Source organism: Heteronotia binoei, chromosome 6 (assembly GCF_032191835.1).
Source record: "Heteronotia binoei isolate CCM8104 ecotype False Entrance Well chromosome 6, APGP_CSIRO_Hbin_v1, whole genome shotgun sequence".
NCBI classification, from domain to species: Eukaryota; Metazoa; Chordata; class Lepidosauria; order Squamata; family Gekkonidae; genus Heteronotia; species Heteronotia binoei.
This window is the reverse complement of record NC_083228.1, coordinates 102,374,664-102,401,235: the sequence shown is the minus strand read 5'-3', so window position 1 is coordinate 102,401,235 and position 26,572 is coordinate 102,374,664. Positions and strand designations below refer to the sequence as shown.

Genomic DNA, 26,572 nt, shown 5'->3' with positions numbered 1-26,572 from the left:
TTTTAAAAAGTACACCCCCATGTATTATCATAAGAATTGTTTATACTTTTGGAATAACTGTAATAGTAATACTGACAAATAAGCAAATGCTAAATTTCTCCTTCCCAACCCTCAGCAGACTTTCAACCAGCTTTTATGTTTGGGTGTTTTTTCTTACATTCCATGATGGAAGTTAGAGCATATAAAGCTCAATCAGACTTAAAAACATCAATTCCATTGAAGATGGTATCCCCAACAAGAAAAGGTCCTCTAGTCCTACTTACTCTGCCAAGCCACTCTCACCATACCTTCCTTTAGCTTCATCCTCCTACAGTTTCTCCTGTCTGCTGCATTCCAGCTTTTATCCATAGATGTGTCCCCTATCAGCCAAATTACTCCAATTGCAGTGCCTTTGAGCAAACTTGTATGCCCTGTCATAGGGTGTCATGATCCTTCCCAACCCAGTCTTGTAAAGGGAGAGACAAGATTTGGGGTTTGTTAATTTATTTTTGTTTTAACTGGAAATGTTCTTTTAACTATTATTGTAATCCATACTGAACCACAAGGAAAAGTGGAGTATAAATGTTTTAATAAATGAACAGATCTGAGCCAGAAAAGAGCTCAGGGCTGTAATATTGTCCTGTGTATTGCAGACTAGCACTGTGAGTTGACAGGTGTCATAGTCTAACCCTAGAATGGCATCTCCATGAATAAGTCTCCCCCCCCCCTAGTGGCATCTCTATGAATAAGTCATATCAACAGAAAGTCAACACTTATTAATGATGTTTTAAACTGCTTTCTCACAGACATTTAGCTCTGCCTTGCCTCCCAAATGCAGCATCTTGTGGAGAGAGGGGGAACACGCACAATTGTCTATCTTCCAGGTCTTCCCCTGTGTTAAAACACTGTAGTAATATATAGTCACTACCAGGGGGTTTTTTTGTTGGGTTTTTTTTTGAAAAGACAGCAAAAAGCCACACTAGAAGACATGGTGGACATGAGGAGATAGAGGCGGAAAGCCAGAGAATCATCCTCATGGGTACACTGCATTACCTATCAGTGAGTCTGATGTAGGCAGCAGACAATGAGAACGAATGGCATGGTGACAGAAAATGGAGCATGTTTTATTTATGTGACATGGGATATCAAGGCTAGCAAAGGAATCACTTCAGAGCTTCCCAGTGCTACTATGCTTTCAAAGACTTCTAGTGTTTTGAGGCATCCTCTGATCTTTGAACAGTAAAAACAACCGTGTCAATAATCTACACACTCCCAAGATATCTTTTAGCTACTGATAACACAGAACATGGGGTTATAAATTGGTATATGTACAGACTGTTTGGTTTGGAGACATGGTAGGCAGCCACAAGTTCTGTTGAACTTTTTGGGCAGTTTGGATACCTGTCACCTCAGAAAAACATGAGTCCCTGAGGCCATTTGACCTTCTGCTTCCCATTAGCACAAAGTGAACCATGCATGTCATATTTCTGTAGATTTCTTCTCTTGTGTTTTGAAATATTTATGAGGCTGTTTCCTAAGAACAAATTAGTATGTATTCCATTTATGAAAAGATACTTTCTCATTTCTAGGGGTTAGGTTGCAGTTATAAAATTTGGGTTGGTAGTAGCATGGGAGGACATTCTTCCATCTGATTTTTCTTCTTGCCTGTGTTTGTGAGCAAGCAGTCAGAAGCTGAGTATTAAAATTAATTAAAATTAATTTGCTTTTTTCTAAATTGAAGTTTTGTGAGCTGTGTCTGTGGACAGCAGCAAAATCTTTATTGGGGCAATATTTTTAACTGAGCTCGTATTGCAAAGAGCCAATTGACTTTGAACACTGACTCACTCCCATGCAAACTAATGCACAGACAAGGGACTTTAACCTTCTTGAATGTGGCTTTAGCACAGAGTTCTTCCCTATTGCGCTGCAGCTGCTTCTTGGATAGACTCTGTGCAGCTGGTGTGCTGATGGAGGTGGGAATGTGGATTAAAGAGGTCTTTATGGCAGCTTCTGAAGTCATATGAAATGACAGTCTACCAAAGTACCTGTTGCTGTTCACACAGGGGAGGAGAGAGTTAAAATAGCAGACTGAGATCTGCTTGTCACAAACAAGAGATGAGGTGGTAAAATTGTTTTAGGACTGTACCCTTTCAGATTACAGATAGGGAAGGGGCTCAAATGACTGACTGCATCTCCATGCCCTTCTAGAAATCTGCATACAGGCCACAAAATTATTTATTTATTTATGCTATCTATACTCTGCCTTTCTCACAGGGACTTGTGGATTACATGTAGTGAGTCAGTACAATCAACAAAATGGGACATTCAGTAACCTGTGCATTAGGATTTTAGAAGTCTTAAATCATCAGAAAGAACGGAAGCATAGCACTAATCAGTACAAAAATTACATAACAGTAAGCTCGATGCACCAATATAGATCATAGTCTCAACCATTTATCCAAGTAAGTTTGTGAACCATTTTGTACAATGCACACCTATTATCTGCACAGAAAAGGCCTCTTGAATAGTTTTGCATAGTTTGCAGAAGGCCAGGATAGTGAGAGCTTTCATTGACCTCCTTGGGCAGGCCATTCCACAAGATGGGAGCCCCAACAGAGAAAGCAAATGTATGGGTAGTTGATTTTGCCCATTGGCAGATTGGCACCTACAGAAGCCCTTACTGACATGAGCGAAGTTGTCATGGCAGAGCATAGGGAGAGAGGTGTTCTCACAAATACGATGGGCTGAGGCCATGAAGGTCTTTCTATATGATAGTCAATAGCTCAAACTAAGTGTAGTATGTTACCCTGATAGCCAGCCTGACTGGATGAATGGCCAGCCTGATAATGAAACCTCCTGTGGAGAGAAGGAACACCCAGCTGAGATAGAGCCCATCAGTCTTCAAGGACAGGAGATGTAAGCTGTTGACAACATACCAGATGTAGCCAATCTGCTGCCTCCTCCAGCTGCAAGTAATTTGCCAGCATCCAGACCAGATGTGGAAGAGGAGGCTGGGCCCAATGCTCCTCCAACATCCCTTCAGTACCAGCACCATCAGTGGACGTGAGACCTGAGAACCATAATAGTGAGTGTCTGATGAATCACAGACACCTGTCACCAGATGAAGCAAGAGATGAGTACTTGCACAAGTAGCAGTGGCTAAACAGCCCACGGAGAGCCAGCTATAAATCCAGGCAAAGGGAAGCTGCTAATTGTGGATGCAGCTTGTACCATGGCTGCATAACCACCTTGTATCCTGACCCTCTGACTGGAACCTCTGCTGCTCTGAACCCGGACTGGACCCTGGACAATTTGACTTCTGAACCCTTGAATCTTGGGCTGCCTGATGACTCCCCTTCTGGAATCCTGAACCTTGGACTGTCTCTTGACCACTCTACTGCCTGAACTCTTGCTGTGAGTGACTACCTGGTGCTCTCTGCCTGCTTGTCCCATGAACCTTCTGCCTCCTGCCAGCACCAGACCCACTGGGGCCAGTACACTGAGCTTGGTAACAAATGGGCAGCTAATTTAGTTTCTGCAGAATGGGAATAATATGTGTGCTCCAACTAACAGTCAAGTCACAGCATTCTGGGCCATTTGGAGATTCTGAGTTAATTTCAGAGAAGACTAGGGTTGCCAATCTCCAGTTGGGGGCAGGGGATCCCCTGGTTTGGAAGCCTTCCCCCCACTTCAGGGTTATCAGAAAAGGGGAGGGGGTTGAATGTCTGCTGGGCATTCCATTATTCCCTCTGGAGAATCAGTCTGTGGGTATCTGGGCTCTGGGGGGCTGTTTTTTTGAGGTAGATGCACCTGGTGCCTTTTCTCAACCCCCTCCAGTTTTAAAAAGATTGGACCGGGGGTCCAATTCTATGAGTTCTAAAAGAAGGTGCCCCCATCCTCTGTTATTTCCAATGAAGGGAAGACATTTAAAAGGAACACCACAGCTTTAAATGTAATGACCAGAATTCCCTTTGGAGTTCAATCATGCTTGTTACAACCTTGCTCCTTGCTTCACCCCCAAAGTCCCCAGATATTTCCTGAGTTGGACCTGGCAACCCTAGGGGAGACTAATGTACAGTGCATTACAGAAGTATAGTTTTGATCAGGGCTTTTTTTGAGCAGGAATGCGCAGGAATGCAGTTCTGGCTGGCTTGGTGTCGGGATGTGTGGCCTATTATGCAAATGAGTTCCTGCTGGGCTTTTTCTACAAAAAAGCCGTGTGAAGCAATGGTGATGTCAGGGGTGTAACCTAATATGTAAATGAGTTCCTGCTGGGCCTTTTCTACATAAAAAGTCCTGGTTTTGATGTTACTGTAGCATGGATCCAGGCACCTAAATCAGGCATATCAAGGTACAGGTCCATCTTACAGCCTAGGCTAAGTTGGTAGAAAGCCTTTTTTGCAGCTGTATTAACTTGCTTCTCCAGTAATAAAACTGGATCCAGTATGACCTCAGCAATCAGTATAAAAAAGAAAGCTAGACTGGAAGTTTTCTCCCTCACGTCTAGATTTCTCTGTGAGGGGATTCAGGGTCAGAGAACCTTTTACCCTTGATTCCCTGCTGCCTGTTTTCTAGCAGTTGCAAGCAAAAGTCTGTTGGAAGAGAAAGACCAGACAGAGTCTCTTAGCCTCAGTCTCCAGAGAGGTAGGGGAGTTACAAAAGAGTGAGATAGATGGGCAAAATTTGCCTTGCAAACTGTGAGTTTCCTTCCTGTTTACTCTTTTGCCTCTATCCTTTTGATATGTAGACTGACACTCTCAGGGAATTTCTTCCTTCCATTCACACTTCTCTCTCCAGCACACACAAAGAAGGAGCATGTTTGCCCTCTATCTTTGGTGCCATGGATATAATTTCCATCTGCATCTATCCAGGTAGTGAGAATTAGATTCTGTTCCTATCTCTCATCTCTCATCTCTAGAATGTAGTTCACTAAACAAAGAACCCTTTATTAGTTTGAAGCTGGCAGGTGGCTCTGTGTATTGCTAGCACATACAGAACAAAGAAGCTCTGCTGTGTGTAGCCTGTTTGTGCACTCTGCTAAATTGATACGGGTTCCAGGTTTACCATACCAGTGATTCTAACAGTCAACTTCCCTCTTTCTAACTAGTTTGTTTATGGCTTTCTGTGATTCTCATGGAATTGCCAAAGCTTTCCAATACTTTGCTATCTCTATCCCTCACCTATTTTTTAATGTAAATTATTAAACAAATATACAGAAAACATAAGAATAAGCTAGGATGGGCAGATACCTATGATTACTCCGGGGGAGGGTGGTGGTGGTGTTGTTTCAATGATTTTGAATAGCAAAATTTCTTTCCTCTTAATTTTCCTCTGGTATCTGAGTCTGTAGCTGCCAGGGATTTTTTTTTTAAGTGCCATGAGCATACTTCAGTTCATAGATCACTGCAAAATCATGCTCAGGATTTCAGAGTTATGGTCACTGCTCAGTATGCTCAATGGGAAGAAATAATTTTTGAATTTTCTGGATACACATTTTCATGATTCGGGTAATCTCTGGAAAAATAGGTGTATTATTTCCATTAATTGAGGATCTCAGGAAAATGCAAGTAAGATTTGCTAGTATGATTTCAAAATGATTTAAAGTATCACATTTGACAATATTATACATAGAACATTGAAAAATAGTAATTTCAAGTGAGGCTTCAGAAATTTTGCTGTCCAAAGAAACCATTTTATCAGTAACTGAACTTTATCCCTTTCCTCTATAAAAGAATTCCCATTTGAAGGCGCTCTTTGGTGAAATATATGGAACCATAGTGATGGATGGTCTGTGATGCAGCTCCAGGAATTTAGGAGCTGCATATCGAGATTGATTGCTTTGTCTGATCTTACCCATTGCAATTTAGCTGCTGATCAAGCACAAAAGCTGTGATAATATTTGCTTTTTCATTGATCTTGTTAACTAAGTGATGCCAGAACTTCAATAATAGCAGAGAGTTGAAAGAATTACGCCAGCAGTACAGTACAATCTGCCTCCTTGCTGTCTCTCTCCCCACCAATAGGTCAGTAGATTTGTTTAAGGGCTTTTATTATCATTAGTTAACCATGGTTTGGCTGTCTTTGATTGCTCTCTGCATTCATCCAGCGTATTGTAAGCCAAATTGCCCTCAAAGAAGTTGGGGAATTAATAGGTGGACAACTATGGCTCAAAAGGAATCAAGAATCTATGTATACAGGATACTGCTTTCAGAAATTTTTACTAAATTGACAGAGGACACTAATTAAGTAAAATAATGCTTTTATTACAGAAAACTATAGAACACACATACAGACCTAAGAAAACAGATATGAAATTGATAGGGGGTAACACAAGGGTAAAAACATAGACAAGATATACGACCTGATCCTGGTGGCTTAGGGTCCAGTCACAATTAGAAGATGCAGCCATGCACTTACTACATGCCATGTCTGTGGGCCCCCTTACTTAGAGTAATGGGGGGGGGGCACGCATCTGGTTCCATGTGCTCAGCTTGAAGAGAGAGATGAAGCTTTCTCCCTTGTTATATTATTTTTGGAAAAGGTCCTCCCAAAAAAGGGTCTGGCTTGTGATGTGGGCAGTGTTGAGTCTTTTCTAGGTATCTGATTGGGTGCCTACCTCAGGCCAATGAGCAGAACTGACTCTGGTCACCTGAATGGATCTCCAGGTAACAACAGATAGTGCTGGTTTAGTAATGTCCACCCTTAGATTACAATGGATCAGGATGCAGTTGATGGTTTGGGCGGTTTAGCAAAGATACCCCTGATGAGAGGCAAGCATAGAGAACAAAGAATTTGTCTAGGCATCAGACATTACTATAGCATTAGACAAAGAAAAGCTGAGTTGATGCAAAGAGCCAGGGAGGTGGCTGATTAATCAGTAGCTGAGGATTAGGGTGTGAACAGTACTTACCAGCAGTCCCCATTGTTATTAAGCACTCTGTTTGGGCGGGGAAGAGGGCCATGTCCAGAGGGTGCCTTTAGGTGGGGATCAGAACAAGCTCACTATTGGATCTACTCCATTTTGAATGGAGTATTTTCTTGGCCTGTTTCTGATCAGACTCCATTTTGTTTCCAGGAATAGGAGCCCCATTTTCTCTCTAGCTATTGGGGTGCTCCATATGAACAGGCAGGACCTCTTGGTTACAATATGCAAAGATCTGCCCTTCAGCACATTGAACTGGGCATGTGTATAAAGAGCTGCACATATGCACAGCTGCATGCAAGGACAGTGTTGCATCATCCCTTGCATGTTTTAAAAATCTTTCCTAAACATGCATTTTTAAAATGAGTACAGTTAAGGAATATAAAATTTAAAATGCTAATTAAATTTATTCATGGGTAATCAGCTATTTTTAGGCCATTCATATAATTAGCAGGTTTGCAACTGGCATTAGGAAATCTGGAGCTGACATTTTTCAAGCTAGCAGGGTGAAGAGATACTGAAGTTTTAGAAGTGTAATAGGTGGGAGCTTCCCTCTAGTGGAAAAATGGGGTATAGCATAGTGGCTATCTACAAAAGAAGGTTGATTAACGTGCAATTCATGGTATTTGCTCTCCACAATGAATATTTATTGTGGGGAAAAGCTTTTTCAATTATATAAAATTCAGATGTGTGCATATATTGAGGGTAATTCATGCATAACTTTTAAAAAGGCATGCAATTAATTACAATTTCTGCGGTTTCTGTTTTATAGTCTGAATTGTCAGATTGTAAAATAGCAATACAATAGTAATAGAAAGCCAGTAATTGGCAATAAAGACACCAGTACTATGTCAGAGAATCAGTTCACCCTGTTATCACCCAATGTCCTCTGAAATAGAGCAGTCTTCATCCACCTCAGGAAGGTAACAGGGTTGTTTTGAAGTCCGGAAACCACTGCAAGTGCACATCAGATTCTTTTTTGTTAAACTGGGTATTCATAGGATGGGAACAACAGCTTATCTCCAATAATATAGGTAGGGGTAGCCCCTAAGGTATGCCGGTCCAAAAGTGTTTAGGGCTTCATGGTGTACACAGAGCTTTAGAATTGAGTCCAGAAATAAACTGATAGCTAACGATGTCCATTCAATTTCACAATCTGATGGTATATGTCCTCTGCAGCAACTTTATGAACTGATAAATTTCTCTTCCACAAATTCCAGTTAGAGCACATACTGTCACACTTTGTAGCTTCACATAAGGTTTATTTACAGAATATTACTGGTTCTGTACTTTCCAGGAGCATTTGCTGATAACAAGCCTATTCAGCTGGTAAAACACAATCCTACACCCTGCTGAGGGGGACTGTAACCCTATCAGGTACTTGTTGTAAACCTAATTCTAGTTCTTTGTTTCTGACAAACAGCATAAGTATCAGTCCCCTCTCCCCACATCTAGCATTTCATCTCTTGATACCAATAAAGGGGGTTTTACAGCTTTCCAGGAATGGGATAGAAAGAAAAGACACAGATGTATGCATTCAGCATTCTGGGGACACTGTACATCACTGTACATAATCCAATGGCTAAGGGATAGAGCAGTAGGTTCTTGACACTGTCTTCCGAAACTGGGTCCCAAAAAGACCAGAACTACTGAAAGTCAATGCATCCGAGTACTGTCCTAGCTAATGGTGCACAGTGAATGCTGGTATTAATAATTTCAGACAGGAGAGTCATCTGCACAGTGAAGATCATCCAGCAGGTGACTAAGGGAGAGCCATGTCAGAAACTTGAATGAAAAAAGATCTAGATAATCCATATCATCCCTCAGTATCTGGAACTGAGGCTGTCCCACTTATTCGGTCATTGAGGCTGTACCACTGCCCCCCCCCCCCCCCAAATTAGACACAGAATAATCATTCAGATCTGGAGGGGATTGGAGTAAAGATTTTATTAATGCTTCCAGAATGGATTTTTTATTAGTGAAACTCTCCTGTGCCCTACCCTGTGAATGAAACACTCTTTGGCAGATCTTAATTTTCTTTAGTAACAGTGGCTTAAATTCAAGGATGCTGCTGTGAAGCAAAGGGCATTCCTAATCAAAAGTTTATTTGGATAATCTTTTGACTGCCAGCATTCTCTGGACGCTCCATGGGGACATTTGAGGAAATTGTAGATACAGGAGGAAATTGCTATTCCTTCTTTTCCTGAGAAGTTTCTTCTTGTAAACCTTTGAGATCCAAGCCACATTATTGATGAATGTTAAAAACCAATAATATGTTGGTAGTTGTTCTATGTTTGGAGCTTCTTCTATTAACTGATGGTGGAAGCTGACAAGTAGGATCTTTCAATCCAGGCAAGATTTCTAAATGCTTTATTCAGCTAAGCATTTAGAAAACAGACTGTGGCCTGATATTAATGTTCGTATTGTTTCAAGTGATCCAGGATGTAACATAAAAGGCCTCTCTAGTTCAGTGAAGTGGGGGATATTCAGCTGGCATCTGGTCAGGTACAATAATAGCTGTAATTCAGCAACCATTGCTACGGCACAATATCTACTTAAATGGAACCTTTAAAGAGATTCACTAACTTCTTGGAAATGGATAAAGGTTGTACAGCTGTTGATAGAGCTCAAACATAGGAAGACTTTGCTAGAAGTGTGGAAATAGTAAAAGGAACAAGTAACTCCTCTTTTCTTTACACACAAATCGGAACAAAGTGCTGTGTGTGATGAAAAATACAATGGGCTCATAATAGAAGTTATGTGAATGAGTAATCAGCATCTTATTCTGTGAAAAATGATTCTTAGTGGAATAATAACAAGTGGACACAATATAAGCAACTCTAATATTTGATGGATCAAATTTGTACTTATTGTTTGTTTCTCTGTGAAGTAACATTACTTCCTACTGTATCACTTGGAATCAGCCATGCCAGCCACCTACAATATCTTCAGGCTGCCATGTTAGAATCTACTTCATACTAGCTGCCCTTGACTTCTCACTGTGATTATGAACATTATGTAGTTCATTAGTGAGTTGCCACTCATGCATTGAACTATGAACATCAGATCTCATTTTTATATGGCAGTGTTAGGCATTAGTAGTCTGACTAATATTTCCTCTCAGTAGTACACATACTATTGCAGAAAATAAATTCTGACCATGTAGTCAGTTTGTTTCTACGTGTGAAATATACAAGAGGCCTTGATATTCTATAACAGCCAGCTCCCAGCTCTTTCCTGTATATTTAGTAGCAAAGCTACTTTAAAGGGGTATGTGTTTATTATTGTCAGTTTCATTTCTGCTCTGTGATACTAATGATATTACCATTTGTTGAAGAATGCTTCTTCTCCCCACCCCTTTCCTTATTGCATGTTTTAGGTTATCATGGACTCTATTGTGAGGAGGAATATAATGAATGTCTTTCAGCCCCTTGTCAAAATGGTGCCACCTGCAGAGACCTTGTCAATAGCTATGAATGTGTGTGCCTTGCTGAATATGAAGGTAAGAGATGTATTGTATAACACTGGTCAGTTTGTGCCTTACCATAAACCCAGCTAATCTGTTTCTCTCTAATATATGGTTTATTTATTTAGGCAATTTTGATGAAAAAATTATGCAGAAGTCTCTTAAAAATAAACTGTGAAGATTGGTGTGTAATCTGGAAACACTGTCTATAGTGTATGACTTCTCTGACAGCTTTTGTCCTTCTGACTGAACCTGGCTCTGTGCAGACAATGACTTCTGTAGATAGCATTTCCCTTTTATTAACACATAGCTTAAGGCATGATCCAGCAATTGTAGCTTGATACTTTACAAATGTAGGGTTGGTGGTGGTGCTTTTCTTCTAATTACAGCCACATCCATTAATCTCATACAATTTGATAGAGCAATAAACTTAACTAGACTAGAATCAAAAGCCATTTCTGATCTAGTCAATTTCACTTTGAAGAGAAAAAGGTGAGCGATTTTCTTGAATATGCAGGAGAGACACCGATAGCATTCAAGGAAAATTGATTAAAAAAAAAGAATTGATTGAATGATGGGAGTAGGTAGCAGTATACTTTTCTTCTCCGAGAGCACATCATAAATAGTTTATATGCACATAGTTGGAAGAATCGTGGCTTGGATCCAGTGATACGGGCATGGAAACTAAAATGTACTTTCCACAGTTCTGCTTGCACAGGCAACAGTGCAAAAATTGTACTGACACTTACCATTTCAACAACATTTTAAACAAGATAATAGTGTGCATGTGGAACAAAAAAATTGTAAGAGATGGTTTACATGATTTTATTTAATTTCTTTTTGACATAGTATCAGAAGAAATATCTTGCATTCTCTTCTGCACATACCAAAAGAATAATAGACAAAACAAAAACTTTCACATAGTGCAAGTAGAGGGCAAGGAGCAATTTGAGCACTTCTGTTTGTGCCAGGACTGTTGTGCACATGGAAATCTTCTGTGCAGTCCCAACCTGTATGCACACATTATTTATCCGCTTCTAAAATATACAGAACATTTTGAGATTACTCTGACCATGATGGAAAGGATTAAAGCAGAGGTGTTGAACTCATTTGTTATGATCCAAGCGGGCAGCCGTGTTGGTCTGAAGCAGTTGAACAAAGCAGGAGTCAAGTTGCACCTTTAAGACCAACCATTATTTAGAACGTAAGCTTTTGTGTGCACACTTCATCAGATGAGGAATCCAGCACAGTGAGCAAAGCCATACATAGCTGGTAGGCAGTGGCCCAGAATGCAACATGGTACAGATTTAAGAACCAATAACAGTGAAGTAAAATTATCTGGTAGGCAGTGGTTTAGAATGTAAAATGGTACAATGACAGAATAGTAAAATTGAGCACAACTTTGAAATAAGTAGCATGAGCTTGTGAAAGCAACAAAACAGCAGTATGCAGTAAAATTAACAAAGTGAGCAAACCTTTGATCTGAGTAGCATGAGCATGCGAAAGCAACAAAACAGTAGTATGTCAAAATGTGAGATTGTCAATGACAATGGGAGATGGGTTCAATATATATAATGGGATAAGTAACCAAAGTCCCTGTTTGAGTGTGTCAATACAGCTAAAAGAGAAATACATTGGATAGTGATGTTCTTGTCCACCTAATTTACTTTTAAACACGTAAACATCATTCTAGTTTGCCATAGGAAAAAGGAATACAATAAAATATAGTGAAAATGGGTAAAGCATATGTAATGAGATATACAGCCAATATCCCTATTTTGAGTATGTCAATACAAATAAATATACTGATACACAATTCTAAAAGAGATACACATTGGAATACTGTGGATGTATAGCTATACTCACTGAGAATGAGTTTAGCTTCTGTAATAAGATAAAAAACCAGTATCCCTGTTCAGTTCTGGGGAGGTTTTTTATCTCATTACAGAAGCTAAACCCACTCTCAGTGAGTATAGCTATGCATACACTGTATTCCAATATGTTTCTCTTTTAGAATTGTCTATAATTAATTGTATTGACATACTCAAAATAGGGATATTGGCTGTATATCTCATTACATATGCTCTACCCATTTTCACTATATTTTATTGAATTCCTTTTTCCTATGGCAAACTAGAATGATGTTTACATGTTAAAAAGTAAATAGGTGGACAAGAACATCACTATCCAATGTATCTTATCCACTATCTTTTAGCTGTATTGACACACTCAAACAGGGACTTTGGTTGCTTATCCCATTACATATATTGAACCCATCTCCCATTGTCATTGACAATCTCACATTTTGACATACTACTGTTTCGTTGCTTTCGCATGCTCATGCTACTCAGATCAAAGGTTTGCTCAATTTGTTAATTTTACTGCATACTGCTGTTTTGTTGCTTTCACATGCTCATGTTACTCATATCAAAGGTTTGCTCAATTTGTCCATTTTACTATTCTGTCATTGTACCATTTTACATTCTAAACCATTGCCTACCAGATAATTTTACTTCACTGTTATTGATTCTTAAATCTGTACCATGTTGCATTCTGGGCCACTGCCTACCAGCTATGTATGGCTCTGCTCAGCTATGTATGGCTTTGCTCACTGTGCTGGATTCCTCGTCTGGTGAAGTGTGCTTAAGAGCACACGGAAGTTTACATTCTAAATAAAAATTGGTTGGTCTTAAAGGTGCAACTTGACTCCTGCTTTTTCATTTGCTATGAGGGCCAGATCTGACATAAATGTCACTTTGTCAGGCTGGGCCATACATGCCATAAAATATGACATGAAATACTGAAGATACAAACTTTTTAAAGGTGGTTGTTGAATGGCAATAGCAGGTGAATGACAATAGCAGACTTGATTGGCTTGGGTATAATATGCAGAGGGGTAGTAAGCATGGAGATACCAGCATTTGGTAATGAGATAGGCGGCAGTGGCAGCCCCGGAACAGGAAGTAGGAGATAATTTTGTTGCCCTCTGTTCAGCCAAATATATACCTACCTGATTTCCTTATACAAAAACCTGTCACAAGCATGTTTAAAACAGCCTTTCTTGTCTTGAACCCATCCAAAACCTGATATATGTCCATTTAAAAATTGCCTTTCCATTTTTCACATATGAGCATCAACAGTGGGGGAATGACTGTAAAGGTTTTATTTAGCTTTCCCCCACATTGCTGTAAAAGAAGGAATGCCATTTGTAGGATTTACATTAAGAAACCCATCTATATTGAGCAAGAGAACACTGTTGAACAGAGGTGGGGGGAATTTGAGGAGAGGGAATTATTGCTAAAGTCATGCTTCCAATAATAAATAGCTTTCTTCTCTACTACCAGCACCTCTATGTTGTCCAAAGTTGCAGCCTTCTACACTCTGTCTCCTTAGCTAGGAGACTTGAGGGAGGGGGGATGTCAGCCTTCTTCCTCAGATTTGTTCCCACCCCCCACCCCCCAAAAAAGAAATCTTGCAGTTTGCAAAGTGAAAGCAATTCAAACTCCTCCAAACTGCCTCTGTGCCATTGCAACTTCACTGTGAAGGTTTGTGTTTCATGGAGAGGACTGGCATTTTTCTGTCTGTAGGCAATTCAATCTCCGGGGGGGGGCGGGGGGCGGGGGGGAAGCTTCCTCTCTCCCTCCCCAATCAAGCCACACACACACCTTAGCCCTCCCACAACCTCACCAAAATATTATTCCAATTGCACAGAATTCAGTATGTGCCAAGCGAACTGGGAAGTTGCATGGCCAAAGTGCAAGAAACAGACTGGAGGGATTTATTTATTTATTTATTAGATCAGATCAGATTTATATCCTGCCCTGTCTGCAAGCAGACTCAGGGCAGCTAACAAGCCAAGTGGCAACTAAAATAAATACAACATATTAAAACCATAAAAAACATAAGAACGTTGTGGTGCTATACATCAGAGTAATAACAAATCTTATCAGTTCTGTCCTCTTCTCCCCCCTCTCCTTTTTTTCCATCAGTAAATCCACACACATTGAAAGCCTCCTAAAAGCCATTGGTTGACCCTCACATATTTATTGTGTGGCACATTCCCAAAGTCTTCAACAAGGGAGAACAGGCAGATGGGGACAGCCACCCAGGAGAGTGACTTTCAGGTGAACATCCACACTCAGAAATGCAACAGAGGGAAGAGAGAGGCAGGCAGGCAAATGAAGAAGAACTGGACACTTGAATGTTTTGCCTTCTTGGCAAAGACTACAGAGCAAAATATACAAGGGGGGGGGGGGTTATTGATTCTCTGGACATTCACCCACCTCCACTCCCCAACAGCTGCTATAAAGAACAGCCACTGAAAACTTCCTAGTCCTTTTGATTGGCTCTTTCTCTCTCTTGCAAAATGACTCAGGAAGCAATTGAAGGGGGGGGGGCTACAATGGGACACCTCAAAAAGCAGGATCAAACTTGATTGCTTTAGCTATCCCCCTTTTTATAAAAAAGAGAGAGAAACCATAGATATCCACCTCTCCCTAAGTGCAGCCAAAGAGAGCTGATGGAGACAGTTGAATGCAGCAGTTAGTTAAATTGTGAATGAAGCTGGATTACTGAAGCTATGGAAAAGAGAACACAAAAGCTTATCCCTTGAATAAAATTTTGTTGGTCTTAAAGATGCCATGGGACTCTGACTTCATTCTCTCTTGTGTGTGGGCACTCTCTTTGGCTCTTTCCCTCTACCACCTTTCCTCACAAGGAACGGGGGCGGGGGGGGGAGGAGACCTCAGCCAATGAAGGGAAGGGAGACTTGGCTTTGCATTTCTCCCATGCTATTGATGGACAGTAGGGAGAAAGCAAGCTGTGATGTACCAGCAGCCCCAGAGAAGGATGCATGAGAGAGCCAGTTGCTTGTGGGCTAGATAGGAGCCCTGCAGGGACCAGTTCTATCCTGTGGGCCGTATCTTTGACACCCCTGGGTTAAAGTCTATTGCTTCTCAACCGTGTTGTTACAAGTGTTCTATCAAATCAGCTTGACCATCTGTATCCACATTAATCTTTTTGTCTAATATCATAGGTGTCCAATATCTGGGTTTTTTTCTTGGGTCGTCAAAGTAACTCTCAATCTGTGTGAACCATCAAATCTTGGCTAATGTCAGATGACGTCTCATGTGGTTTTAAAGGCAAGAGATGAACTGAGGTGGTTTGTCATTGCCAACCTCTGCATTGCAACCCTGGACTTCTTTAGAGGTCTCCCATACAAGTAATTACAAGGACCAGCCCTGCTTAGGCCTGGGCCATTTAGGTCAGGGTTAAACATAGTTATACCCATCTAAGGCCAAGGTCAGATGCACATAAACTGATGAGATGGGCATGGATGAAAGCCAGATTCATATCGGATTTTATGCGGTTGTCCAAACATCAGCATCTGGCAATGGTCGTTGGCTCATTCGTATCCCGAACTGCCATGACTGAGACGTGGACTTTTTTGATAGTACATTAAATCCAGAATAAGAATGCTTCTGATGACTCTCGCACGTACTTTCTATGTTTGAACGCTCCATTGTAGCCAACTTGTTGCAAGCGCACATCCGCTTCCCTGCGAGAGCCCATTCCAAAGGATATCATTGCGCCAGCAGTTGTTGACTCAGCCTTCCAACCTTGTGAGGATGGTAAAATATGTACCCAGCTTGCTGGGGGGGAAAGTATAGATGACTGGGGAAGGCAATGGCGAACCACCCCGTAAAAGGTCTGCCATGAAAACTTTGTGAAAGCAGCGTCACCCCAGAGTCGAAAACGACTGGTGCTTGCACAGGGGACCTTTCCTAAATGCGGGGGGGGGAGGCAGATTGCCCACCTTTGCTGTCTCCCTGCAAGGGGAGGAAGATGACCCACCTTTGCCGTCTCCCCGCCAGGCGGAGAGACAGCAATTAGAGTTGCCGTGCTCCCCCCCATTTAAACACCATGTCGGGGTGTTTAAATGGAGGGGGGAGGAAGATCACCCACCTTTGTTGTCTCCCCGCCAGGTGGAGAGTCAGCAAAGAGAGTTGCCGTGCTTCCCCCCCCATTTAAACACCACGTCGGGGTGTTTAAATGGAGGGGGGAGGAAGATCCCCCACCTTGCTGTCTCCCTGCCAGGCGGAGAGACAGCAAAGAGAGTTGCCATGCTCCCCCGCATTTAAACACCACGGCGGGGTGTTTAAATGGGGGGGAGGAAAATCACCCATCTTTGCTGTCTCCCCGCCAGGCAGAGAGACAGCAAAGAGAGTTGCCGTGCTCCCCCCCCCATTTAAACACCACGGCAGGGTGTTTAAATGGGGGGGGGAGGAAGATCACCCACTTTTGCTGTCTCCCCACCAGGCGGAGAGACAGCAAAGAGAGTTGCCGTGCTCCCCCCCATTTAAACACCATGTCGGGGTGTTTAAATGGGGGGGAGGAAGATCACCCACTTTTGCTGTCTCCCCGCCAGGCGGAGAGACAGCAAAGAGAGTTCCTGGGCTTCCCCTTCCTTTCTGGGTGTTTAAATGGGGGGGAGGCAGATCACCCACCTTTTCTGCCACCTTTAAAAAAAAAAAACACCAAGTACACTATCCCATCTACTGCACTTGCGCAAGTGTGGAATGCCATCTCAAAAAATGAGGTCCGGTTGAGACCTCTGATCAACCAGCGACGGGACCAACGCTGCTTAGAACTGAAGGATGGAGGGATGTCTGATCAGGAAATTCGTTGTAAAAAAGCTGCGGGTATAATAGTGATGGGTTAGGGATGGATTTAATGGTGAGTGCGACCGCAGCCTAAATCCATTGAAGTTATGTGGAATTGCTGAATTCAATTCCCAAACATTCCAAGACTAGGACAGTGCAGATAATGCAAAATAAGTACAACTTGGTCCCTGTGATTTCCCCTCCCTCCTTTGATAGACTTCTTCCACTGGTCATGAAATAACCGGACCCAAATTATCTCATATAGAACTTTGTTCTGCTGCTTCAGACCAACGCAGCTACTCACCTGAAATGTTTCATGTTTGATTCCCCCTTCCTTCAGCCCATACAATATTAAGAGCATCTATTCTCTTTTACTGTTTTCAGGCAGGCACTGTGAATTGTACAAAGATCCTTGTGTTAACATCAGCTGTCAGAATGGTGGTACATGTGACAGTGAAGGGCTAAATGCTACATGTATCTGTGCCCCTGGATTTACAGGTATGTAATTTGTAACCACTGTAATATGGATAGTTATTAACCTGAGTATAGAAAATGAGCCAGTTTTCAAGTAAATGCTTTGCCACCTGCGCATTATAATATGTAACTGAAGAATTGACCAATTTTCATATATTTCATTTTAAAATTTAAAATTGGTACTAATTATATTCATTGTAGTTCTAATAAATACAATATAAAGCAGGTAAAAGTGTTCTATCAAATGAGCCTGACTATCTGTATTCACATTAATGTTTTTGGTTTAATAGTTTACTATAATAAATGCACACAGAAATTGTTCTCTTTGCTAAAACCAACGCTTGACTAAACAAAGAACTTCTTGTTCATAACATTTATTTTTGAAACACCTGTGGTTGGGTGATACCCAATCTAGTCTACATTATCAATTGAAAAGTTAAAATGTTCATTCTGCGAAAAGCCTTTACAGGCAATATGCCTTGTCCTCTCTTGTGGGAGAAGCCATGTTTTTAAGGAGAAGGACATGGGAATTTAAAGATAGTTAATTTGCAGCAGAAGCAAGATACTGCATATAAGCAACACTGTTGAAAGCAAAAATCTCTGCATGGTAATGATTCATCATGATGAGAAATGCACCTTCTGGAATGAAGGCAAGTAATGAAAAATACATCCTGGGGTTACTGTGGTGACTGTTTCTTTGTCAAAGGGAGGAACACCTACTGACTGTGTGACTTGACTGTCTCTGGGCCAGAAGGATGTCCAGACACTGAGCCACTTAGACAATAAGCTGACAAAGCTCACAAAAGGCCCAAACTACACATGACTGCTAACTACACAGCAGTAGCTGTGGAAATGGTCTCACCTCAGAGGATAGCCTAAATGGGTTCCAAATGGCACCATGGTGGAAGGAAGCGTTCCTGCCTCCCCGCAAGCCATTTCCCTGCACAAAAACTCTTCTGGGAGGAGTCGTTTCACCAATTTTGTTTCTCCATACAAAGTATCTGTGCACAAGAAGCAACAAAATCAGGGAAGTAACTCCTCCCCACCCCCAGCACTGTTTTTTACATGGGAAAATTGCTGGAGGGAGAGGCATTCTGAGCCAATTTGAGGCTCTGCTTTTTAAAAGGAGCCATTCTCCACAGCTGCTTTGTGACTGTGTGGAACATGAGTTGGGTTTGGAGAACCCAGATCCAAGTCTTTAATGTGTTATTAATGTGTCATTTGACCCAAAGTTAGCTATTTCTGCTTTTCAAAAAGAGGAATCTCAGGAGAGACATTCATGGGTTATCGGTCAGACTTCAAAAAGGCTAAAGTAGCATGTATGCTATCGTAAGCCCTAAAGTGGCATCTGAAAACATATTGTTAAAATGCATATGATGATAACATACAAGGATCTTCAAACCATTTACCATTTTTCTCCTTGAGGGTTAGTTTTAATGAGGAAGAAAGAATAAGCCACAGTGTATGGCTTATAGCACAGCATGCTAAGAACAGGACCTGCAGGGTTTATAGCAAACAGAATAAATCGTAGGAAAGTAATGGAAAACAATTGCCACCAGCCACTACAATGAGTTCCTTCTACATTACATCTCCTTCCTATTATTTAAGAAGATGCAAAATGTATTGCAGTATACTGTAGGAGATGAACATCCATATCATAAAGTCTTCATCAAGATTTAATAATAAGGAATAATTACTGTGCTGTGTTCTTGTATGACCATGCAGGGCTTTTTTGGTAGAAAAAGCCCAGCAGTAACTCATTTGCATATTAGGCACCCCTTTCACCAAACCAGCTGCAACTGTGTTCCTGCTCAAAAAAAGCCCTGCTATCATGGTGAATTAGACACATTATGTTCTAGAGAAGACTTATGCTTTCTCAGTACAGATTAGGAAGCTTTAATATATTAAATATATATATTTAATATATCATGTTGTCTTAGTGTTGAATGTATAATGAAGTATAGAATTCCCTGTTCTCTTTTTCCCTATGGAGTAGATATTTTTCATCCTTTGTTTTATGTTAACCCACGATTTTTATTATATGTGAAAGCTCCTGTAAATTTTTCACAATCACAAAATTGTCATTGTTAATATATTTTAAAGAGTACAGGAAGAGTGGCCTCTACCTTACCCATTCCCCTCCTATACCATGTTCAGGTTTTGCCCCTCCTTTTTTGTAAAAAAATTATTTTTAGATGACTGAACATCTCATTTCTGAAAGAATGCTAGTTACTCACACCATTGGTGTAGCTAAGAAGTGACTGAAGCACTGGCAACCACTGCTCTTGCAAAGTTACTTTTATTGGATGTACATTGCCCAGAGCCTGGCAAACAAACAAACAATTTAATAATGAATTGGTGATTCTGGTTCACGGAAGTCATAAACTAGAATATCAGTCACTATTTGGGATGGAAAGGCAGATTGAATGACATAGTGCAACATTTTATTGCTGCTTCCATCAGAGTGTCATCCTTAAAAAATATTCTTAAACTTGAAATATGTTTGCATGATTGTTTAGTATATGTAGCTGTATTTCCCCCCTGTTATGATAGATTACATGAGCCCCACTTGCCCTGAATGAAACCCAGATGTGGTAACAACCATAGAAACCTCTGTGGAATCTATTAAAAAGTTTAAATGGAAGACATATAACTTATATTTACTTCATCAGGGGGCTAATTTTTTTTCTCCAGACTGTTTCAGTCATCAAAAGTTGACTGCTTTACTGTGTGGCTAGGTTTTCCTACATCAGATTGTATTTATTTAGACATTTTTATCCTGCCTTTCTCTCTAAGGGGTACCCAAGCGATGTACAAAAATAGCAAAGTATAGTCCAAACAAACCCAAGCTTTGGGTCCCCACTAGGAAGAAAGGCAGGATAAAAATGAAGTTAATAAGTAAAATGAAACAAACAATACAATCTAAACATGCATACTAAACCACATTGTAGGCTGGTTCTAATTCCATTAAGCCATCTCATTCAAAGTCACAGAATATGAATAGTTCCTCACTGGAAAAGGTTCCTTGGGAGGTGGTGGGCTCTCCTTCTGTGGAGATTTTTAAAGAGAGGCTAGATGGCCATCTGACAGCAATGCTGATTCTGTGAACATGGGCAGATCATGAGAAGGAGGGCAGGGTGGGTTGTATCAGTGCTTAGTTCTCGTGGCCCTTTCTTACACACCCAGGGAATGCTGTTCACCACTTTGGGGTCAGGGAGCAATATATATCCAGGCCAGTTTGACCAAGGATGCTGGAGGGTCCCCCCGCCTATCTTCTGGGCTTGGAGCAGGTGTCACTGTAGGTACGTAGCAGGAGGTATTTATGAGTTTCCTGTGCAGGGGTTTGGACAAGATGATCCTGGCGGTCCTCTCCACTCTATGATTCTATGAAGAAGAAGAAGAAGATATTGGATTTATATCCCACCCTCCACTCCGAAGAGTCTCAGAGCGGCTCACAATCTCCTTTACCTTCCTCCCCCACAACAGACACCCTGTGAGGTGGGTGGGGCTGGAGAAGGCTCTCACAGCAGCTGCCCTTTCAAGGACAACCTCTGCCAGAGCTATGGCTGACCCAAGGCCATGCTAGCAGGTGCAAGTGGAAGAGTGGGGAATCAAACCCGGTTCTCCCAGATAAGAGTCCCCACACTTAACCACTACACCAAACTGGCTCTATGAGCCAGGGGCCCTCTGACACTTGCCAACAGGGGTCATTTTTTAGAAAAAGAGATTCTGGAGCCATTAGCACAACTCATTTGCATATGCCACACACCGCTAACATCACTGGAAGGTGTACTAAATTATATCAGCTCAGCATCTACCTTAAAATTAGAATGAATTCTACCTTAATAAAACCTTACTCCCATCATACTTTCTCCTATGTGGCTGCAGTGGCATGTTGAAGATTTCCATCTGTCTGCTTTATATGTTTTGGTTATTTTCCCATTTTTTGTGGGGGGAAAATATTAGAAAGTTTGTCAAATTTTAGAGCTGAGCAGAATTCTTACAGGGGGTTTGAATAATTGAACTCAGAAACAAGTATCGGGGGGGGGGAGAGTTTAAGAAAGGAAGAGCACAATAAAATGTAGAGGTTCCAGAACTTTGCTTCTGTGAGCTCCACTCCTGTGAGCCCAAAATGAGGCTTGCTCGCCAAAAGGCTTGCACCTCTGGCCATGCCTAGGCTATCTGCAAGCAGAGGAGGAATAAATGCAGCCCAGGTTTTTTTTCAGCTGCTTTCACAAAGATGTTCCTCACTTTACTTCCTGATGCTTTTTATATACTGCTTCATTCTAATGTGAACCTCGGATGCCTTTTCCCATTCTTCTATAAAACAAATAAAAAGTACATGTAGCTGCAACAGCTGCTTCCAGAATAATGTAAATTGGTCTTTATGTAGGCTGATTATCTGCTGTATGAGTAATTTGAGCACTAAAGTGCTTTAATGATTTTAGTTGCATTGTGTTGCTAATAACATATTGATTATTGGTGCCTGTGGTAGAACGGGATGAAGGTATGCTGTTAGAATTCTGTTTGTGCAATATAAAACTATTTTTCTTTCTCTTTTAAGGTGATGAATGTGATGTCAATATAAATGACTGTGAGAGTAACCCCTGTCATCATGGTGGAATATGCATAGATCAGCCCAATGGGTACACTTGCCATTGTCCCCGTGGTTGGGTTGGAGCAAATTGTGAAATACGTACGTATTGGTGTTTTGTTGACATTTTAGCATACTGATAACTATGGTGTGATAGACTAATTGTTTTCTGTGAAGCATGAAATTTCTTCCATTGTTCTTGCTGGGGGATTTTTGCAAGGTTTTTTTTTTTTTTTAAATTGGTAAATGGGGGAAAGTGTGTTTATTAGCAACAAAAGCACTATTTACACCAATGCAACCCTAAGAAGAGTTATCCTTCTACAGCTATTGACTTTAATGGACTTAGAAGGATGTTCCTCTTCTTAAGATTCTACTGAGAAAAGCAGTTGTCTGACTACAGTCTTAACGTCCTGAACATTCATGTGAACCTTATTCAAAGATTTCTCCTAATGAGTTTCTTCCATATGAAGCTATGCCTAATATGAGATGCTTCAAAAAATGTGTGCCAGAAGCATGAAAAATGTTGCCATGATCTTCCCCATGTAATCTACTCTGTCAAGGATTATATATTAAGAATGGTGACTTCATTGCCTGTTCCAGGGCTGTCAACACATGGGCCTGATGGGCACTTGCCCGTGGGCTCCACGGGCATAGGGGCCCCATGCTAATCTGTGTATGATGCAGTACTAATAACCAGATATTGATAGTTTGCTCAAATGGAAAACCTGGGAACAATCTTTTTCACAATTCTTTGTAATGGCATGCTAGAAAGAATGAACAAAACAAGCAAGGTCCTGCAGTCAAAGGATGTTAACATCCTTGTTGCCACAAATCTTCTTGAGTCTATGAAAACCTATCTTCAGGAAGAGTTAAATTTAGTGAATATGAATTCAAAGCCAGGAGTATGCGTCCAGATACAGATTACAGTGATGAGAAAAAATGGGAACGAAAACGAAGTGTGCGTCTTACTAGATATGATGGATCATCATCAGCAGAAGAGGTACTTCTCAGTAAAAGCGAAAAGCCCCACTTGTTGGGAAGGGCGGGATATAAATCATAAGATAGATAGATAGATAGATAGATAGATAGATAGATAGATAGATAGATAGATAGATAGATAGATAGATAGATAGATAGATAGATAAATAAAGTTCAAGGTAGAAACTTTCCTCCCTATTCTGGACACTCTAATCTTTGAACTGACAAAACGTGCAGAAACTTATTCAGAGACTGGAAATCTGTTTTCTTTCTTCAGTGAATTGAAAACCATTGTTTCTGATGCACTGAAGAAAAAGTGTGAACATCTGGCTAATATGTATCACATATTATGACCTTAATTATGACGACCTTTTAAATAAATGTGAGCATCTCAAGCACTACATGGCTCTTGATGAAAATTGTGAGACTCTCCCTGCATTGTACAGAAAAATAATTTCTGACAATTAGAAATCTGTATTCATGAATGTTGAAATTGCACTCAGAGTATTCATGTGAATGATGGTGACCAACTATATAGAAGAATGTTCTTTTTCAAGACTGAAACTTATAAAAAATCAGCTTCGTAGCACAATGGGGCAGCATTGTTTGAACTGGCTTTCACTCATGTGCTTGGAAAATGACATCCTGAAGACCATTGACTTCAAGCCAATAATAAAGCAATTTTCTGCTAAGAAATGCCACAAATGCTTGTTATAATAAGAAATTCGTAGTAATTTCATATTGTGACATCTAATCTGTATGGCTTACTGAGTATTATTGTATTTTTCAAGCCTTTTGTATTGTTCAAATGTTTATCATGTTGATTAGTTGTATAAAATAAATATATATTTAATTTTATTGACCATTTACATTTTTATTTCCATGAGTAGTTGTCGTAGGGGCTCAGTACACTGCTTTGCCCAGGGCCCATAATGCTGTTAAGACGGCCCTGGCCTGTTCCACTGTGGTTGAGCCTTTCCTTCATGGGGACAGAAATGCTGTGATAAATGCTGGACTTTAATCCAGATGTGTCCTCTCATTCACATTTATGTGAGAACTTACATATTGTATTACTTGTAGTACAGGGCGTTCAAGATCAAAGCTGTAGGATTTTTGGGTAACTTGTCAGTGAACTTTCTCAGTTCATCATTGAACCACTAAAGACAAAACAGGGCTATAGACTGCAGAGACAGTGCTTAGAAAGCTGTTTTGAATTTGCCATGTTGATGGACAGAGAAAGGTTGTGGGACAATCTCTGTCCCTCCAGGCTTCTTAGCTACTTGAGGTGCAGGACTTTATAGAGATTTTACATACAGGTTTCACCAAAGTACAGAATATGGCCTATGGATTACCTTCATCACACAAAGAAAAAATAGAAACTACCTTCTAGTGTTCCTCATAACACATGTGACCAGTCAATAGTTTTGCATGCTGTGACCGTTAAGCCATTGGAAATTGTGCAGTGCCCTGACAGGGAGAATAAGGCTTGGCTGTCTGACCATGAGATTTAAAGTCTGCCAGTTGGGAAATGAAGGAGGAGGAACAGTAACAGAGGAGGCTGACAGCTGCTGTAGAGACAGCGAGCCTCTAGAAGCTGTGAAAGATGAAGACAAAGGGTTGCAGAGGCTAACTGAAGGTGAGGACAGGAGACTGTGAGAATCCTGAGATGCTGGCAGAGTCAATTCCAGGTTGAAAGTCCCCAAAAGAGGAGAGACTGAGCTAGAGGGGGAGGGACGGTGGCTCAGTGGTAGAGCATCTGCTTGGGAAGCAGAAGGTCCCAGGTTCAATCCCCGGCATCTCCAAAAAAGGGTCCAGGCAAATAGGTGTGAAAAACCTCACCTTGAGACCCTGGAGAGCCGCTGCCAGTCTGAGAAGGCAATACTGACTATGATGGACCAAGGGTCTGATTCAGTATAAGGCAGCTTCATATGTTCATATGTTCAAGAGGAAGTGCTGCCAGGCAGCAATCAAACTCCATCCCTAAAGAACCCATGGAAGGACTTCCTAAAGTAACTTAAAGGACAACAGGAGAATGAACTCACCTTGAAAAGCACAGCAGAGATATAGGAGAAGGCCCAGGCTAAGCATTGTATGAACTATTTAAGAGCATATATATAATGCAGGTGGTCAGCAAAGATCCTTGCCCTTTGCAAACATAAAGGGTCCCTGGTCTAAGGCCTCAGCAAGGAACAACACATGCTTTGGGGGATTTCCACACTAGTGTGATCTGCTGCTGATTATGGCTTATGCTGCCCACTATAATATAGATTGCTGGTCATCAGATAGTTATCAATCTGACATAGAGACATGAGGATGTAATACTGTACATTATGAAAGCTGTTTCTATCTTTTTCTGCATGGTAAAGGTATGCACAGACTGTCCTTTAATGAAGTCTTGGAGGAAATAAGAATGATACCTAAAACAGGAAGTTCAAACGAGTGACGGTTTCTTTAGGCAGTTGGCAAGACAGACAAATGAATGTAATATCCTGAGACTTGTCAGTCATCCTTTAGAAAGGCATTCTATGCAATACCTTGATATTAATGTGTTATTATTTAGCTTAACGACTTTGTATGAAAAACGTGAACCATATACTTTTAATTACACATTGAAGGTGATGTGGTATGCATCCAAATTATAAAGCTACAAAGAACTTAGTTACAGATGTAAAATATAGGGAACTGGTGGGGTGCAAGACAAAGAGATGCCATCATATCTGCTTAGTCTTACCAGACAGAAAGCAAGGCTTTCTTTAGCAATGAAGTCATTAGTACTGATTACTAGCTCCCCCCTCCAGGGTGCTACCAAGTCCAGAGGGAGAAATTACTTTTTAAAAAGCATTGATAGGGAGAATAAGGGATAGGAATGAAATGTTTAACTCAGTTCATGCTTGCTTAAGGACACTGTGCTCACCTCTGAAAGATGTAATGAAAGGTACATATGTCCTGAAGCAGTTGGAAGTTGAAGGCAGCAGTGGCTAGGAAGACCAGCAAACATTGCTAGGCATACCAGAAGGCCTGGAAGATGGCACCCCATATGCCTAACTTATGCCTAGCCCCATATGCCTAACTATGCTTTCTGGAGGGAAGCCTAGAGAAACAGACCAAAAGTGATAAAACGAGTCACATGCTGTCACTCTGAATCCAGGTTTATGAAGAATCATTCTAAAACAGGAAGGATGCATTCATCCTTAATGTAACAAAAAACAAATAAATCCAGGCAGGTTGTTCAGGAGCTTTCCTAACTGAGCCTTGAAACGAACAATCTCCTCTCACATAGGTGATCTGGAATTCATATCTGAGCTCATAACTCTTGATACACATCCATTTGTTCTTAAACTATTTGTAAGCACATCAAGCTTAGATAGTTCGATTTGTTGCCAACTTAATCAGAGATTACTTCATTGATAAAATACCTTCCCAGTGCTGTTATTTGCCCTCAGTCACTGTCATTTTAGCAAACCTTGTTGAAGATTAAAAGAAAAACAAGAACAATT

At 40.9% G+C, this 26,572-nt stretch overlaps 1 protein-coding gene across 1 annotated transcript in view; it reads left to right on the top strand.

Moving 5' to 3' along the window:
- Nucleotides 1–26,572, top strand: part of DNER (delta/notch like EGF repeat containing) — a 263,614-nt gene that overhangs the window by 228,746 nt on the left and 8,296 nt on the right. The window contains exons 9-11 of the mRNA XM_060242264.1: nt 10,281–10,403; nt 17,414–17,527; nt 22,068–22,199. Of these exons, the coding sequence (XP_060098247.1) occupies nt 10,281–10,403; nt 17,414–17,527; nt 22,068–22,199 (369 nt within the window). The remainder of the gene's footprint in view (nt 1–10,280; nt 10,404–17,413; nt 17,528–22,067; nt 22,200–26,572) is intronic.